Here is an 18,605-nt window from a genome sequence, read left to right as displayed (position 1 = left end):
GCCTTATAGAATAATGCACAGACAGATGTGTGCGTAAATTCGAATGGGTGCCAATTAACTTCAAAAATAGGTTGTTAGCGCCCAATTGTTGATGGCTCTGAGTTCGTTATTCAATTAATTTGCACGTGCATTTCAGGAGCACACTCAGATTTGGGCAGATAAGTCCGGGTGTTATATTTAGAATCCGGGGGATAACTGAAGCATAACTGTTAGCAGTTACTTTATAAAAAAATACCCCCACAATGCGCACATGAAAAATGAATGTGTGAAAAAAACTGAAAATAATCCACCTAAACTCTGGAAAAAAATCTGAAAAAAAAAAATCACAAAATTCCTTGGGGCCATGGACATTCCTAATTGTAATCCATCCTGTATCTGTGTACAACATTATCCATAGATCCTTTTTCACAGTGATGGACTTTATCCAGGACCCTACCGAGCTGGAATTGTGCCCTGTATGACACACTCCTGGGGTCCCCACCCCGCCCACTGCACCACAGTCAAGAAAAGGAGACCACCATGGACAGGAAGCAATTTTGGTGCCTCCCCCTCCAACCCTTCCCTTGCATCCTGTGTGGCCACAGTGTTCACATAGTCTTCAGTACAGCACTCCTTTCTCCATACCTTCCATTGCTCTCGGTCTCTATCCTTTCTGTTGTCCAGTTGCTTGGGTTGCTTATATTGCACCCTGCAGTTGAAAGACTTAATGGCAAACTTCTCTCAGGAAGAGGAGGGTAAATCTGACCCCCAATCCCAACCCAGAGTGAAATGGTAAATCCAGTGATGAGACCCACAATCGCACCCTGCAAAAACAGCATCAAACATTTAAAAAAAAACTTTTATTCCTTCTGAGAGCACAGTACCTGTATATTTAATATCACAATTTAACAGAGCCCACATAACACAGTGCTATGACTAACACAAACACAAATCTTATTTACACAGAATAGTTAACATGAACAGTAGTATAAAGCAGAGACTTTCAACCCATTCCTCAGGACACACCTAGCCAGTCAGGTTTTCAGCTTACCCTCAATGAATATGCATGAGACAGGTCTGCAGGCAATAGGTAGGGCATACAAATCTGTCTTGTGCATACTCACTGTGGGTATCCTGAAAACCTGACTGGCTAGGTATGTCCCGAGGACTGGGTTGAGAAACCCTGGTATAGAGGATAATTCACCTGATTACCAGGTCACCCCCATCCATCCACAATGATTTTGCACATATGGGCCATTAGTAACATGGAGATGTGAAAAAATACTCCTTTGCAAGGGCATAGCCAGACACCCAAGTTTGGGTGGGCCTGGACCCAAGGTGGGTGGGCAGAACTCCGCCTTGTCCTACAAGTGATTTGGTTTCTCCCTCTCTCGCCTGCGTGCCATATGGTCTTTCAAATATCCCCTCTCCCCCGTATACCTTTTAAATAGCAGATTTTCAACGGCAGCAAACAGTTATTGGGAGTTTTTGGCTGGTGGGGCTTGGGGTCCTTGCCAGCCACATTATAGGTGTGCTGCTACTTGGTGGGCCTGAACCTAAAGTGGGTGGGCCTGGCCCCACCCCAGCCCACCCTTGGCTACACCACTGCTCCTTTGGACCATGGTTAAAAATTTGAGAAAGGTGAGGCGCTTTTGTGAACAATGAAAGCAGCGCCCAAACCCTTTGAGTATTAGGCGTACAATAACGTACCTGCAAAACTGGCTGAAACCAGTCAAAATGGAATGTTAAAAGCCCAGTAAGCTTTGAGCATTGGCCCCTCAGAATACACACGGAATTATGCACATAGCTTTCTATTCATAACCTGCCCATGCATTGCATGTGCTCCACCCAACTCCTCCCCCAAGGAACCTACACCCAGGGCCACCAAGAAACTGGGCCAGGCCCAGGACAAGGCTGCCCCCGGGCCCCCCCCCCCCACCCGAGGTTGCCGGACCCCCCCTCCACCCGCCATCGGGCCCTCTCTCCACCCCCGGGCCCTCTGCACTGACCTTAAGCGCCTCACCTTTGAAAGCGCAGGAAGGAGTGGTCTGCCGCTGCTTGCTGCGCTTTTGAAGGTGAGGCGCTTAAATTCAATGTCATGGAGCGACGGAGGGCGGGTGGGCTGGACTGCGGCGGCAGCGCCGCCCCCCCCCCCCCCCGGAGGCCCGGGGAATTTTGTCCCCCCCCCCCCCTCTCAGTGGCCCTGCCTACACCCAGGTCATGCACAGTACACATCAATTATCATACCATGTACTCGTGGAGTAATTTTGTATGTTGCCTTGTGCACTTAAAAACGTTTACAGGCAACAAAAGGCTTTTTAAAATTACCACCAATGTATTGTGATAGCAATGCAGGGGTTTTAGGGGGGTCTTTTACAAAGGCACAGTAGTGTTTTTGGCGTGCGCTGATGATTAATATGCGCTAAATGCTAGTGACACCCATAGGAATATATGTGCGTCTCTAGCATTTAGCAGATGCTTATTTTTAGCATGCACTAAAAAGACTAGTGCGCCTTTGTAAAAGGACCCCTTAGAGCGGTAAATTCCAAATGTGTGCACGCAAACATTTGGAAAAGGTTCCACTGTACTTATATTCTGAAAAATACATAGAAATCTTACAGCGAAAGCAGAAATGTTGTACTTACTATTGAATTTGCACAAGGGAAAAGGATTCCTAAAGAAAATAATCCCAACAGGGGGCCTCCCACCATGCCGAAAATAGAGAGAGCGGCCTATGGAAAGAAGAAACCAAGACAAACTCTGAAATCCTTCTCTTCGTTATTCAAAGTACTCTTAAAATGTTCAAGTAAATGAGCGTCCTGAAATGTAAGGCAGGTTCAGCATTAATCTGAGAAGAGCGTGTGAAATTTTATGTCAGTAATTGGAGAACGACACGGGGACCCCATCCCCACACCATTCCCTTGGGTTCTGTCTCCATCCCCACCCTGTCCCCGCAGGCCCCGTCTCTATCCCCACCTCGTCCTCGCAAGCCCCGTCCCCATCCCCGTGGGCTCTGTTCTCATCTGCAGAAGCCTGGAACACTTATGATTTTATATTTAAATCTTTTTATTAAAGTATAAAAATGAACAATAAGCTGTGCAATTGTTGTGTATAAATTACAAATAGAAAACAATAATAACAATGAGTAGCCATAATAAACCCTCCCACCACCACCACCCTCTACCCTTTCAACCCCAACAATAGCTGACTTCTACTACCCCAAGGAATCCTAATCCACCCTGTTAAACTGTCCAGGGTTACAAAATACAACCCATTCGGAGGTAGGGTATTATTATGGATTAAGAACTGGTTGAAAGATAGGAAGCAGAGAGTAGGATTGCGTGGCCAGTATTCTCAGTGGAGGAGGGTAGTTAGTGGGGTCCCGCAGGGGTCTGTGCTGGGTCCGTTGCTTTTTAATGTATTTATAAATGACCTAGAGATGGGAATAACTAGTGAGGTAATTAAATTCGCCGATGACACAAAATTATTCAGGGTCGTCAAGTCGCAGGAGGAATGTGAACGATTACAGGAGGACCTTGCGAGACTGGGAGAATGGGCGTGCAAGTGGCAGATGAAGTTCAATGTTGACAAGTGCAAAGTGATGCATGTGGGTAAGAGGAACCCGAATTATAGCTACGTCTTGCAAGGTTCCGCGTTAGGAGTTACGGATCAAGAAAGGGATCTGGGTGTCGTCGTCGATGATACGCTGAAATCTTCTGCTCAGTGTGCTGCTGCGGCTAGGAAAGCGAATAGAATGTTGGGTGTTATTAGGAAGGGTATGGAGTCCAGGTGTGCGGATGTTATAATGCCGTTGTATCGCTCCATGGTGCGACCGCACCTGGAGTATTGTGTTCAGTACTGGTCTCCGTATCTCAAAAAAGATATAGTAGAATTGGAAAAGGTACAGCGAAGGGCGACGAAAATGATAGTGGGGATGGGACGACTTTCCTATGAAGAGAGGCTGAGAAGGCTAGGGCTTTTCAGCTTGGAGAAGAGACGGCTGAGGGGAGATATGATAGAAGTGTATAAAATAATGAGTGGAATGGATCGGGTGGATGTGAAGCGACTGTTCACGCTATCCAAAAATACTAGGACTAGAGGGCATGAGTTGAAGCTACAGTGTGGTAAATTTAAAACGAATCGGAGAAATTTTTCTTCACCCAACATGTAATTAGACTCTGGAATTCGTTGCCGGAGACCGTGGTACGGGCGGTTAGCTTGACGGAGTTTAAAAAGGGGTTAGATAGATTCCTAAAGGACAAGTCCATAGACCGCTATTAAATGGACTTGGAAAAATTCCGCATTTTTAGGTATAACTTGTCTGGAATGTTTTTACGTTTGGGGAGCGTGCCAGGTGCCCTTGACCTGGATTGGCCACTGTCGGTGACAGGATGCTGGGCTAGATGGACCTTTGGTCTTTCCCAGTATGGCACTACTTATGTACTTATGTACTTATGTATGCCCTAGAGGGAAGAAATGTGCCCTATGAAGGACTGTTACGATTTTTTCATAAATAAGAAGTCATCAACAATCTCAGGATTCAGTCTAGCTCTCCTGTCTTCCACAGTCCTTTCTGCAATAGAAGATGTCTTCTTAGAAGATGTGCTGGTAGCAGGATGTACAGGATCCCCCATGCAAATTTTGCTAGCTGTGGTCAGCATGTTTGCTTGTTTTTCCAAAAAATAAAAATATTGTCCTCTGCATCAATCAAACATAAATAACAGTCCAATTGATTGAAAGGCTTCAAAGTAAAAAGTGACACCGGGACAAAGTTTGTCCCCGTCCTCACGGGCTCTGTCCCCATCCCTGCCCTGTCCCCGCCCCGTCCCCACAGGCTCTGACCCCGTCCCCAAACCCGCGGTTACCGCGGGTCCCTGTCCCCATGTCATTCTCTATCGGTAATAAAAAATAGAGACCATGTTCATCATTGTAATTTAGTCGATGACAGCTGGAGATCAATATTCAAATACTGTGATTGGTGTTCGTTTTAAACGACAGCCGTGGTTCTGTGGTACAGCAACAGGTACACTGTGCAATATACTCTTCTTTTGTCCTGATATAATGGTACAAGCATATTACCCAATATGGTCTGAAAAAAAATGAGTGAATCCCCACTCTTAAACTGGCTCAAATTGTTTACTTTAACTGCAGCGTCATAGAATCAAAATGGCTCTGCAGCTTCCCAAATCGACGGTTTGAGCTAATTTGATTCAGCCATAGAGTTGCTGATAGATGCACATGAGTGTTGGATGTCACAGAGTTAGGGTTACCTTATTTGCGGAGACAAAAAACAGGACACAAAAAATAAAAATGGCTGCTACCTGTCAGGTTCTCAGGTTCAGAGCCCACGGGACTGGGCTCTGGAGCAAACGTGAGCCCTTGGGCTGCTGACGAGGAGCGACAGCAGCAGGCAAAACCCACCAACCAACACTGGGTAAGCACACCGGCAGGGACTGCAGGCACTGCCCAGCGAACCGGAACACCTGGACTGGAATCCCCCGGACTGGAGGACACAGGACTGGAACACTGGACTGCAATCCCCCGGACTGGAACACACACCAGACCGGAACACACTGGACTGGAGCACACCAGACTGGAACACACACCGGACCGGAACACACTGGACTGGAGCACACTGGACTGGTCCCCCGGACTGGAGGACACAGGACTGGGACTGGAGCACACTGGACTGGTCCACACAGCTTCACCTGCACTTAGCTACTAAGCCCCCCAGAAGTTGAGCTCCTGGGTTCGAGTAGCCGACAGGACTTACTGGATACCGGATGACATAGGGACCAGGACTGGAAACAGAAGTGCTCCTAAACCTAAACTGATCTACATGCTCCCAATCCCTAAACCAGCAGGAGTGTTCCTAATAGTAAACTGACAAAAGGACTTCCTAAGCCCTATACTAAACAGGAGCTCCTAAGCCCTGCTCAAGAAAGGGACTTCCTAAGCCCTAAACTAACAGAGCAGGGAACTAAACACAAAGCTAACACAGGTGCTACTAAGCACCAAGCTACAAGCAGAGCTTTACACTAATAAGCTAAACAGAACTAACCAGCTACCTAAGCACTGCTCTAGCAAGCTAGATACAACTAACAAGGTGCTTCCTAAGCACTACTCTGGCAAGCAACCAGAAGAGCTCCTAGCACTAAAAGGGAAGACAGGGGAGCCACAAGGAAAAAGCAGTGAAGCTAACACATAAGCCAAAAGTGCTTCTAAATCACCAAACACCAACAGCAAAGACTGCAATGCTCCCAATAGCACAAACACCAGAAGTACTTCTAACAGCAAACTCTGCAGTGTTCCTAACAACACCAAACCCTGAAGTACTTCTATCAGCAACAGAGCTTCCAAAGCCCTACACATAGCAATGCTTCCAATAGCACAAACACCAGAAGTACTTCTAACAGCAAACTCTGCAGTGTTCCTAACAACACCAAACCCTGAAGTACTTCTATCAGCAACAGAGCTTCCAAAGCCCTACACATAGCAATGCTTCCAAAACCAAGAGGGAAAAGCAGGGGAACCATAAGGGGAAAACAGGAAAGCTACACACACAGTCACCAGTGCACACTGCACTAACACTAACCTGGACCTTAGCAAAAGCAAGCAGGGAAACTAGACACAACGTCAGAAGTGCACACAGCACCACCCTACCTAGAGCAAACACCACTGTTGCAAAGGCCCCGAAGGAAACAAGACCACTTCCTTATCAAGGCCCTCCCTGATGATGTCACACTCCCTAGACCTAGGCAAAAGCACACTGACCCAGAGAGGCCCAACCCACACCAATGCAAAACCGTGAAACCCTTGAAGCCTGTACACCCAAAGAGAGTTAGAGCAACTAAGGCAACACACAGCTGTAGTAAAGTAAAACAATTAACCCCATGCTGCTGGAAGCTGCCAGCACAGAGAGACAGAGCCAGCTCAGAAAGGACAGAGAAAAGAAACAGAAGCCAGCTAAGAAGCTGACCCCCAGGAAAGAGGTAAGTTTGAGAGGGGTTCAGACCCCAATCATAACAGCACCTCCCCCTCAAGGCTCCCGTGTCCCCACGGGAGCTCCAGGTCTCAAAAGACACTTTAGGTCTCCATGGGTAGCTGTGATGAAATCTCCCAATGGGTTGCACAACATAAATCTGGGCGGCTGGGCAGGACGTGACAAGTACATCTGGAACTAGGAAACCAGAATGGCTTTGGCCACCACGAGGCTCTTTAGAACGGCTGCTAGGCAGGATCAGAGTCTTGGATGCAACAAGCGGAGTTCTATTCAACAGGAACCATCTCCTGAAGGAGTCCACAACTTCCTTGACTTCCTGGCACTCCACTGTAGCAGCCAGAACTGGGCTAGAGCCCACACCCATCCTGGAATCTGAAGCCAGACAGGAACTCGAACTGGACTTCAGACTAGACCTTGCCCCTTGGCTGGAGCTGGAAATCAGAAGGAGTTCAACATCTTGCCTGAAATGGGAACTCGGAGTAGACTCAGCATCTTGCCTGAGACTGCAACCTGGTCCGGCCTCAGCATCTTGGCCGGACCTGCCGCTCAACTCGGACTCAGCATCTTGGCTGGACTTGGTACTCAGCATAGACTCAGCATCTCGGCTGGCACTGGAACTCGCTCCGGACTCAGCATCTTGGCCGGAACTGCAACTTGACCCGGACTCAGCATCTTGCCTGGAACTGGAACTCCAACTTGGCCCGGACTCGGCATCTTGGCCGGGACTGCAACTTGACCCAGACTCAGCATCTTGCCTGGGACTGGAACTCCAACTTGACCCGGACTCAGCATCTTGGCCGGGACGGCAACTCTCACCGGACTCAGCATCTTGGCCGGGACTGTAACTTGACCCGGACTCTGCATCTTGCCCGGGACTGTAACTCAATTCTGATTCGGCATCTCGGCTGAACTCTGCACTCGGTGCAGACTCAGCACTCATCGTGGACTCGTCATCTTGGCTGGGCTCTGCACTCGGTGTAGACTCAGCACTCATCGTGGACTCAGTATCTCGGTTGGCCTCTACACTCAGTGCAGACTCAGCACTCATCATGGACTCATCACTCAGTGTAGACTCAGCATCCCGGCTGGGACTGCAACTCGATCCAGACTCAGCATCTTGACTGGAACTGCAACTCGATCCAGACTCAGCATCTTGACTGGAACTACAACTCGATCCAGACTCAGCATCTTGACTGGAACTACAACTCGATCCAGACTCAGCATCTTGACTGGAACTGCAACTCGATCCAGACTCAGCATCTTGACTGGAACTCCAACTCGATCCAGACTCAGCATCTTGACTGCCAATGCTGCAACTCACTCCAGACTCAGCATCTTGACTGGAACTACAACTCGATCCAGCCTCAGCATCTTGACTGGAACTACAACTCAATCCAGACTCAGCACCTTGACTGGAACTGCAACTCGATCCAGCCTCAGCATCTTGACTGGAACTACAACTCGATCCAGACTCAGCATCCTGACTGCCAATGCTGCAACTCACTCCAGACTCAGTATCTTGACTGGAACTACAACTCGCTCCGGACTCAGCATCTGGGCTGGAACTCAGTGTGGACTCAGAAGCTTGGCAGACAAAGCCCTTCAGGCTGGACTCAGAAGTTTGTCGGGAAAAATCAGGAAGCCACCTTCTTTCAGCTTGGGCTTCAGGAGTATCCCGTAGGGTTGGCTCCGAGAGGAGTTGGAAGCGGTAAAAGAACAGCTTGGTAGAGGGATCAATAGCAGAAACTGGGTTTTCTTCGAACCCAAGCCAGGAGACACGCCTTCTTTCCGCTGCAGCTTCAGGAGTATTCTTCAGGGCTGGATCAGACAAAAGTGCAACCCGGTAATCCTGGAGTGTCAGAAACGGATCCAGATCAAAAATGGGGTTGGAACTGGGATCCAAACTGGTACTAGGAGGCTCAGTAGACAGCGCCACTTGAACTGGATGCAGAGACTTGGCTTGAAGCGCTGCTTGGACTGGAATCGGAGACTCGGTCGAAAGCATCCCTCGGACTGGACTCGGAGACTCGAATGGAAGCGGCACCTGAACTGGGATAGGCGGCTCGGTTCGAAGCGCCCTCTGGACTGGACTTGGAGGCTCGGTCAGAAGCATCCCTCGGACTGGACTCGGAGGCTGGAATGGAAGTGCCACCTGAACTGGCATCGGAGGCTCGGTCAGAAGCGTCCCTCGGACTGGACTCTGAAGCTTGGCTGGATGCGCTGCTCGGACTGGATTCAGAGGCTTGTCTGGGCGCGCTGCTTGAACGGGACTGGACCCCTGCTGGGCCCAGAGCATGGAATTCCCAAGACGTCTCCTCTCAGCGACAGCTTCAGGAGTATCCCACAAAGCTGGATTCAAGACCAGGCTGCGGCGATGTTCAGTGAGCGTGATAAAAGGGTCCATATCTGAAACTGGGTTTTCAGCGATTCCAAGCCACCGGACACGTTTTCTCTCAGCTGCCGCTTCAGGGGTCTTCTTCAAAACAGGATGAGACAAACGTTTCCCACGATACTGACGAAGAGTCATAGAAGGATCAAGAACAACGATGGAGCTGGACCCCAGCTGGGTCAGCTGGGCAGGGGTTCTTGCCGGGCTCATGGCCTTTGCAATCTGTCAGGTTCTCAGGTTCAGAGCCCGCGGGACTGGGCTCTGGAGCAAACGTGAGCCCTTGGGCTGCTGACGAGGAGCGACAGCAGCAGGCAAAACCCACCAACCAACACTGGGTAAGCACACCGGCAGGGACTGCAGGCACTGCCCAGCGAACCGGAACACCTGGACTGGAATCCCCCGGACTGGAGGACACAGGACTGGAACACTGGACTGCAATCCCCCGGACTGGAACACACACCAGACCGGAACACACTGGACTGGAGCACACCAGACTGGAACACACACCGGACCGGAATACACTGGACTGGAGCACACTGGACTGGTCCCCCGGACTGGAGGACACAGGACTGGAACACGGGACTGGAGCACACTGGACTGGTCCACACAGCTTCACCTGCACTTAGCTACTACGCCCCCCAGTGTTGCAGGAATTGATGCATGAATTTGTGATGCCTCAGGAGTCAGACAGCACACACCAGTATGAGAGAAAAATCTTCTTTATTTGCCAGCAAACAAAGCAAGACATCAGTTCTAGCTCTCTTCTCTTTCTCTCAGCTCTCTGTGTCTTTGTCTCAGCTGCTTCTCTTCTTATGCTGTCTTCTCCTTCTTCTGTCTGTTCCTTCTGTCCTTCTCTTTCTTCTGAGCTCCTTCTGAGTTCTTTTTTCTGAGCTCCTTCTGAGTTCTTTCTTCTGAGCTCCTTCTGACGTAAACTGCTTCTGCTCCCACTTAAATAGGGTCCTAAGCCCTCCTCCTAGCCTAGCCCCCTTTACTCCCAATTGGTTAAGAAACTGATTGGCTACCTTGCCTCAACCAATCATTACTTTTGAAATATCAGTTACATAGGTTCCAGACATCCTAAACTGACCTCTGACCTGGGGCCCCTTAAGCCAGACATTTGGTCTCCAGTCTCTTACATGTTATTATGATTGATTTCTCATATTCCTAGTACTAACTGCTAACTAAACTCTGGCATTCATTAAAGAGGTCAAAAGCCAATCTTAATTAATAGCATACATATCAGGTTATTACTTCCAAGACCATTCCTGCATTTTACCTATAATTAATCAAGGAGAAGAGAGCTGACTAGTTCTGACCTTTTTCACCTCTCAGCTCCATACACAGAACTAGCTAAGACCATAGTTAATTCAAAACACATGTTGGGCTCTTCACAGCAGACAAAGAGTAATACAGAATTTAGAAAGACATTCTACACAGAATTATTAATTTACACAGAATACAACATATTCTAAAATAAGCATAATCAGATATATCTTATAAGATATATCTATATCTAAGCTATCTACATATTAAGCACTTCTAAATAGTATTTCAGCCTATTCTTAAACTACAATATGTCATATGTCTGGCTCGTGCCTGCTTACAAAACTATTCAGTAAGCCTAATAATTTACAGATGTGCCAGCTAGCATTGGCAATTCACAAGGGGCAGAGTTTCATTTCTCACTGACCTTTCCTAACCTTAGCTCGGCCAAACTAGACTCTAATTAATTCCAGCCTGCATTCCTTCACTACTTTGCTGGCAGAGTGAAAAGAATTCAAACTTCAAGCTTTTAATATCATTTCTTATATATATATAATTATTTCTCAGAGTTAACACTTTCTTTGCCCATGGCTGCCTCATTCCCCCCTTTGAGACTAAAATCAGCTTATGCAGAGATAAGTCTCACAACTCAAACTCTGGAGATTATAGTGATCCTAATTAGGAATAGACTTGTGAATCACCATTACCCTACTTGTTAAGGTTCGACGGCATACTGCCGAAGCACATGAGGCCAGGAAACAAAACAAAAACCCTGCTAAAACTAAGACTATTAGGGAAATGAACAAGGGACGTATCCAGGAGGTCAATGACCACCACCAGGAGGTAAGATCTAATCCTCCTCGGTAATCCTCCACATTAAGGCTAGCCAACTGTAGGACTTTATCCATAGCATGCCTAACTACATGCGTCCTATTTATGACAATAGTACAGCACTCTGAAGAATTTAGCACTGTGCAGAGGCCACCCTGGGCTGCAAAGAGATAATCAAGACCCATACGGTTATACCGAGAAACTATACTTAATTCATTAATTTGATCCTGCAATGCATTGACTACCACGTTCAGCTCATGAACTAAAACATGGAGTAGGGATTGAAGTCTCCGGGTAGCCATACCTAGTTCAGTAATACCCGCTACCGGGCCCCCAATTGGAATCCAGGCCGTGGCAGAAAGGGCTACAAGTCTCTTTTTAGTCAGAGGATAAGTAGAATTAATATACTGGAGGGCTAATTCAATCGCCTCATCCTCTGTGGCAACGGAGGAAGGTAAGGACAAAGCCTCTCGCTTAGAGCGGTGCGGGGATAGCGGCTTAAGAGGAATAACTTTAGGAAAATAATTCAAGGTTACCAATACACAAAAATCATATGTGGAGGGAAGAATCATGTGGAGGACATTATCACAAAGCCAGTAATGACCAAGGAGAGGGTGAGGAAAGTTCCCAATAAATGTTGGCTCAGGCTGGACAGGGTACTTAGGGTGCCCATAATGCGAGCCCCTATCCCAGGGGGAACGAAGACGAAATGGAGACTTTGCACACCATAGGCGCCAATCCCCAATTGTGACAGGCTGCTCATTTGTTAGTAACTCTTCATACCCCGGGGACTTATGAAAGTAGAAAATAAGCTTGGACACTATAGTCTTCTCAGTGGTACGCTTAGGAGCCAGATAATCACCTGGGTCATAATCTACAGGTATGGTAGCAGGGCACATAGGAGTACCTGGAGAAACTACCCACACAGATTCTCCTTTTTCTGGGAGAACATTAGTATAGTTACAGGGAATGGGAAGAACAGTTGAGATGCTTCTTGTTAAACAAAACACTCCAGAAGCTGGATAGGGAGACGTAAAAACTGGCCTTAGAGAAGATTCAGAGGGGGAAGTAGCATTATAAAAGGACCACCAAGTATAATCCTGGCTCCAAGGACCTGAACTCGAAAAGTAGGGAGGTATAAGAGCTGGGAGTTGCACAGGAACAGGAACAGCTGGGACATCTGTGGTATAAGGAGAAAATCGGGAACACACAATACAAGGGGAAGTAATCTTTGCTTGGCTAATTAGTTCCTGGACTGAGTGTAACCAAAGGTTGGAGCGAGTTGGGGTATTAGGAACAAGGAGGCAAGGAGTAGAAAACAACAAAAGCATCCAAACTACTAACATTTTCTTTCTTCCTAATCTAAAACAAATACAGCAAACTAATTAAGCAATAATATTTCAACAGTCTGTGCTAATCACAGATTATTCTCATATAGTGTTCTCAGTCTTTGAGTTCTTATACCAGTTGGGATAGACCCTCAACTGACAAGGATCAAGCTCTCAAATTCCAAGAAAGCCAGAATCCGGCAAGAAAGAGTCTCAGTGTGAAGCCGAAGTTCAGCCGCTCCTGCAGTATGCAGTTGACCCTTCTTTTCAGCTAGTAGATTCTTTGGTTCGGGTCAGGCGCAACTTCAATGGCTCCGCTGGATCTCTTTCTGCTCTCCACTGTCTAGGCTCCGTCTGATCCGTGCTGGGCTCAGTCTGGTCAGCAGACTTAATTCGAGACCAATGGACCCATGGAGTTATCCCTGCGACCTTCACAGCTGCAGGGGTAGAAAGCAAAACAGTAAAAGGTCCTTTCCATCGGGGCCCCAAAGGCTGGAGCCTCCAGTCTTTCACCCAAACTCTATCCCCTGGCAGGAAGGAATGTACCTGAGCCTGGAAGGGGACAGGGTTTATTTCTCTCACATAAGACTGAAGCTCAGAAATTATCTTACCCAAGAGGGCTACCTGCTCCTGCACCTGGGCAGACCCTAAAATCCCTATGTCTCCCTTAATTCCCTGTAAAATGGCTGGGGGCTTCCCATACACAATTTCAAAGGGAGAAAGGGCTGTTCCTTTAGTTGGGGTGCATCGGAGGCGAAAGAGGGCTAGTGGCAATGCCTGTGGCCATTTCAATTGGGTTTCCTGACAAATCTTTGCTAGGCTATTTTTCAAGGTTCTGTTTGCTCGCTCAACCTGCCCTGAACTCTGGGGACGATAGGCACAATGCAATTTCCAGGTAATGCGCAATGCGCGGGACAGGGCCTGAAGTGTAGCTTCAACAAAGGCGGGACCATTATCTGAACCTATGGCAAGGGGCAGTCCATACCTGGGGATGACATCCCTAAGGAGGGCTCGAGCTACTTCTGTGGCTTTCTCAGTGACTGTAGGATATGCTTCCACCCACCCAGAAAAGGTACAGACCATGACTAAGAGGTATCGGAACCTACCGCTCCTGGGCATTTCTGTGAAGTCTATAACTAGGGACTCAAAGGGTGTTAGTCCTCTAGACTGAACTCCTGGTGGAATACGGGGTCCCTGACGGGCATTATTCTGGGCACAGAGAGTACATCGGGCAGAGGCAGTGGCAACCAGACTATCCAATCCTTCCAGCACCACTACTCGATTGAGTAGGCGGGCTAGTGCTGTTTTCCCTAAGTGTGATAGGTCATGAGCTTGAGACACTACAGGCCAAGCTAGGTGGCGTGGCACCAGAACTCTGGTATCAGGGAGATGTAACCAGCCATCAGGTCTCCTTACTGCACCTTCTTCTTGAGCCCATTTCTCTTCCATTTGGGTATACATAGGTGTCCATTCTTGCAATCGGATTTGGAACAGGGGGGTCACAGTACTTGCTGGGGGTCCTCGAGCAGCTTCCTTGGCCACCCGATCAGCATGGCGGTTCCCTCGGGCCACTGGAGTATCTATTCTTTGGTGTCCCCTACAGTGAATGACAGCTACCTTCTTAGGGGCCCACACAGCCTCTAGCAGCTGAAGTATTTCAGGTCCATACTTAACAGGTTGGCCTGCAGCATTTATGAGTCCCTTTTCCTTATACAAAGCTCCATGAGCATGTAGAGTTGTGAAGGCATACTTGGAATCAGTATAAATGTTAGTCACCAGTCCTGCTGCTAGCTCCAGAGCTCGTATGAGGGCCACAAGTTCTGCTTTCTGAGCTGAAGTTCCTTGGGGCAGGGCTCTTGCTTCTATCACCTTGTCCTCTGTCACCACAGCATAGCCTGCCAATCGCTTGGAGTTCTCCACATAACTGCTTCCATCTGTGAAATAAATTACATCTGGGTCCCTCCATGGAACATCTTTAAGATCTGGTCGACTGGAGTACACTTCATCCATAGTTTGGATACAGTCATGATCCGGTGGTCCCTCAGATGCTGGCAAAAGAGTAGCAGGATTGAATGTAGCCACTGTTTCCAGGTGTATCCGTGGATTCTCACACAAGCTAGCTTGGTACTTAACCATGCGGTTATTTGTAAACCAGTGGTTGCCCTTATACTCCATGAGGGTGAGAACTGCATGGGGGACTTTAACAACCAGTTCTTGCCCCAAGGTCAACTTATCAGCTTCCTGGACCAGTAAGGCTGTTGCTGCAATGGCCCTCATGCAGGCTGGCCATCCTTTAGCCACTCCATCCAGCTGTTTAGACAGGTATGCAACAGGCCTCTGCCAGGATCCCATCATCTGGGTCAGCACACCCAGAGCAACCCCCTGTCGCTCATGGACATACAGTGAGAAAGGTTTCTCCACATCAGGAAGGCCTAACGCAGGGGCTTGGAGTAGGGCTTTCTTTATGGCAATGAAGGATTGTTGAGCAGTAGGTCCCCATTCAAATGGTTCCTTTTCACCCCCCTTTGTGGCTTGGTAAAGGGGTTTCGCCATCAATGCAAAATTTGGAATCCAAATTCTGCAAAATCCGGCTGCTCCCAGAAATTCCCTAACTTCTCTTCTGGACTTGGGTTGGGGAATTGCAGCAACTGCTTGCTTCCTACTAGCATCCAGTCTCCGACTTCCCTGGGAAATGCAAAAGCCCAGATACTTCACTTCTGACTGACAAAGTTGGGCCTTTGAGCGTGAGACCTTATAGCCTGCATCCAAGAGTAGCTCCAGCAATTCTCTAGTAGCCTCAAAACACTCTTCCTGGGTCACTGCTGCAATCAGGAGGTCATCTACATACTGGAGTAAAACTCGCCTGGAAGGCTCAGATTTAAAAGTCTTAAGGTCTTGCCCTAGGGCTGTCCCAAAAATAGTGGGGGAATTCTTGAACCCCTGTGGCAGGCGGGTCCATGTATACTGAAGCTTCCTTCCTGTTACTGGGTTTTCCCATTGAAAGGCAAAAAGCAATTGACTGGCGGGGGCCACCCGAATACAAAAGAAGGCATCTTTTAGGTCTAGTGTTGTGAAATGGGTAGCCCCAGAAGGTATCAATCCTAGCAGGACATATGGATTAGGCACTACAGGGTGTAATGAGATAGTGGATTTGTTGACCACTCGTAAGTCTTGGACTGGCCGGTAGTCCTCAGTCCCTGGCTTCTGAACTGGCAATAGTGGCGTATTCCATGGAGACTGGCAAGGACGAATAATTCCATGGGATAACAGACGATTCAAATGTGCTTGAATCCCTTCCAGAGCCTTTCTGGGAATTGGGTATTGGCGAAGATGGATTGGCCGGGCACTTGGAAGTAAGTCTACATGTACAGGAGGAATATTTCGGGCCAACCCTGGGGGATTATCTTCTGCCCATACCCCACTGACCTGAAAGCTGTCTGCCAGGGGTAGGTCAACTTGGCCATGCGACTGATGCAGCCGCCATTCTTCTTCAAGAGGGCAACAGAAACTCAATATACCCTTAGGGCTGGATGTCGGGGGCCGAAAGGAGACTGAAGTCTGGCCATCAGAGTCAAAAGAAATTTGGGCCCTAAGCTTGGACAGCAGGTCTCGACCTAACAAAGGGATTGGACAGTCTGGCATATACAAGAATTCATGAGTGACTATGTGTGAGCCTAATTGGCATCTACGGGTTGTCAGGAAAGGCCTCCGGTTCTGCACCCCCGTGGCTCCCACCACTCGGACAGTTTTTCCAGACACAGGCGCTAATCGCTCTGTCACAACAGAATGTTCAGCTCCTGTATCAATCATGAATGGAATTGAGCGGCTCCCTATAGTTAGCTTGACCATAGGTTCCTGGGAGCCCAGTTTGTAGGAACCCGGTCTGTCCTATTCGTCCCATTCTGCCATCTCGGCTATCCCGATGATGTCAGATTCAGGAGGCTCATATCTTCCCTCTCGAACTCGGCCTCGGCTTCCTCGATCTCCTGGTCCCCTTCTCAGTCCCTGGCGCCTCTGGGGGCATTCATCTTTCCAGTGCCCTCTTTCCTTACAATAGGCACACTGGTCCCTCTCCAATCTTGGTCTGGGATTCTCCCCCCTTGGCCGGGATTGATTGAAGGAATCTCGGGGCCTGACTGGTGGTCCGGGGTCCCACTTTGGCTTCCCATTAGCTAGAGGTCGACCTCGGTTAAGGGTGGAATTAGTAATGGCTGCCGCTAAAAGGTCGGCCTTCTTCTGCATCTTCCGGTCAGCCTCTCGGCGCACCTCCTGATCTCTATTAATGAAAACCTTGGTTGCGATCTCAATTAGCTGGGTGGTATTCATCCCTGCGAATCCCTCCTGACGCTGCAACTTCTTCCGGATATCTGGCATACTCTGGGCCACCAATGCGCTATTCACCATTCTCTGGTTTTCTTGGGCTTCAGGGTCAAATGGGGTGTATGTTCTGTAGGCTTCAATTAGTCGCTCTAGAAAGGCCCCAGGGGATTCAGTTGCCCCTTGGAGAATTTCAGAGACCTTTGCCAGATTAATGGGCCTCTTTATGCCTTTCCTCATACCTTCCAGTAAGTCCCGGCAATAGCCAGACAACAGTTCATAGTGCTGCCCATCATTTGGATCCCAAGCTGGAGCTGCGCGAGGAAACCGAGCTCTAACCCATCCCTCTGGATCCTGTGTCCCGTCGGGAACACGCTCTCGCGTGATGGCCTCAGCATTTTGCAAAATCTTCCGCCTCTCCTCAGTTGTGAAGAGGGTCAGGAGAAGTTGTTGACAATCAGTCCAGGTTGGGTTATGGGTGGCCATAATGCTAGTCACTAGGTCCACCACTGCCTGAGGCTTTTCAGTATAAGAGGGGTAATGCGTCTTCCAATTCAGGAGATCAGTGGTTGTGAAGGGTACATACTGATAGGCCTGTGCCTGTATAACCTGACCCTGATTATTAGGATCCGGTCGAGTGGTAGTTACCTGGCGGAGTGGCAGAACTCTCGAGGAGGTGGGAATGGAATCTGAGGTAGAGCTAGGAACTACCCTCCTATCATGCTCAAAGGTAATTGCAGCGGGTCTAACCCATTCAGTGGAGGTGTGTTGAACCCCTGAGGGATGGGGAGGGGTACTCATAGACTGAGAGGTGGTCACAGGTGAGTCAGTCCATTGAAAGGGATGCCGGGCCCCTAATGAGTGGGTAGGGGTACTAGAGGGAGAGGCTGGGCTGTCAGGAGTTGAGGAGTCAGGGAGTGGAGCCCAAAGTGGGTCTACAGAGGTTAACAGGGGAGGATGTGGCACAGAAGGGTAGAGGCCAGGTGAAAAGTCCAACCTAGGGTGTGGCAGGTTTGGCACAGGAGGGGAAGAACTATCCGGAGAAGCCTGTGCTGGAGAGGCTTGGGCTGGGCGGCGTGGATCTCTGGGGGTGGCACGGAACCCCAACAATGGGCCATAAGGTGGTGGCTCAAGGTCTGAGGGGTCATCAGAGAGTATGGGTTTCTCGGACAGGGTAGGGGCGGAAGCCACCGATTGGGTGGTAAGCTTCCTGGGGCTCTTTCCCTCTTCTAGTTTAGATTTTCTAATCTTTCTTTGAACACGACCTAACATGAATTTTACTGGGGATCCCATATAAGTTTTCAACCAGGAGGGAGGGTCAGTCACAAGGCTGTCCCAGGAATCTATATAAGGGAGTTGTTCAGAATATTCTGATTCTCCTACTACTATGCTATAGACCTTCCGGATTACTTCAATATCTAAGCTGCCACTAGGGGGCCACCCCACTCCCATAGATGGCCACTCAACTTCACACAAGGTTCTTAAAGTACCTGAG

At 48.7% G+C, this 18,605-nt stretch overlaps 1 protein-coding gene across 1 annotated transcript in view; it reads right to left on the bottom strand.

The window, feature by feature from the left end:
* LOC115477644 (sodium-coupled monocarboxylate transporter 1-like) overlaps positions 1–18,605 on the bottom strand; it is an 81,831-nt gene that overhangs the window by 11,901 nt on the left and 51,325 nt on the right. Inside the window, exons 11-12 of the mRNA XM_030214658.1 lie at positions 2,625–2,711; positions 625–803 (exon numbers count right to left, since the gene is read on the bottom strand). Of these exons, the coding sequence (XP_030070518.1) occupies positions 625–803; positions 2,625–2,711 (266 nt within the window). The remainder of the gene's footprint in view (positions 1–624; positions 804–2,624; positions 2,712–18,605) is intronic.

This window comes from Microcaecilia unicolor, chromosome 9 (genome assembly GCF_901765095.1).
Source record: "Microcaecilia unicolor chromosome 9, aMicUni1.1, whole genome shotgun sequence".
NCBI classification, from domain to species: Eukaryota; Metazoa; Chordata; class Amphibia; order Gymnophiona; family Siphonopidae; genus Microcaecilia; species Microcaecilia unicolor.
Note: the sequence above shows the minus strand (reverse complement) of the source record. Positions and strands in the feature narration are given on the sequence as shown.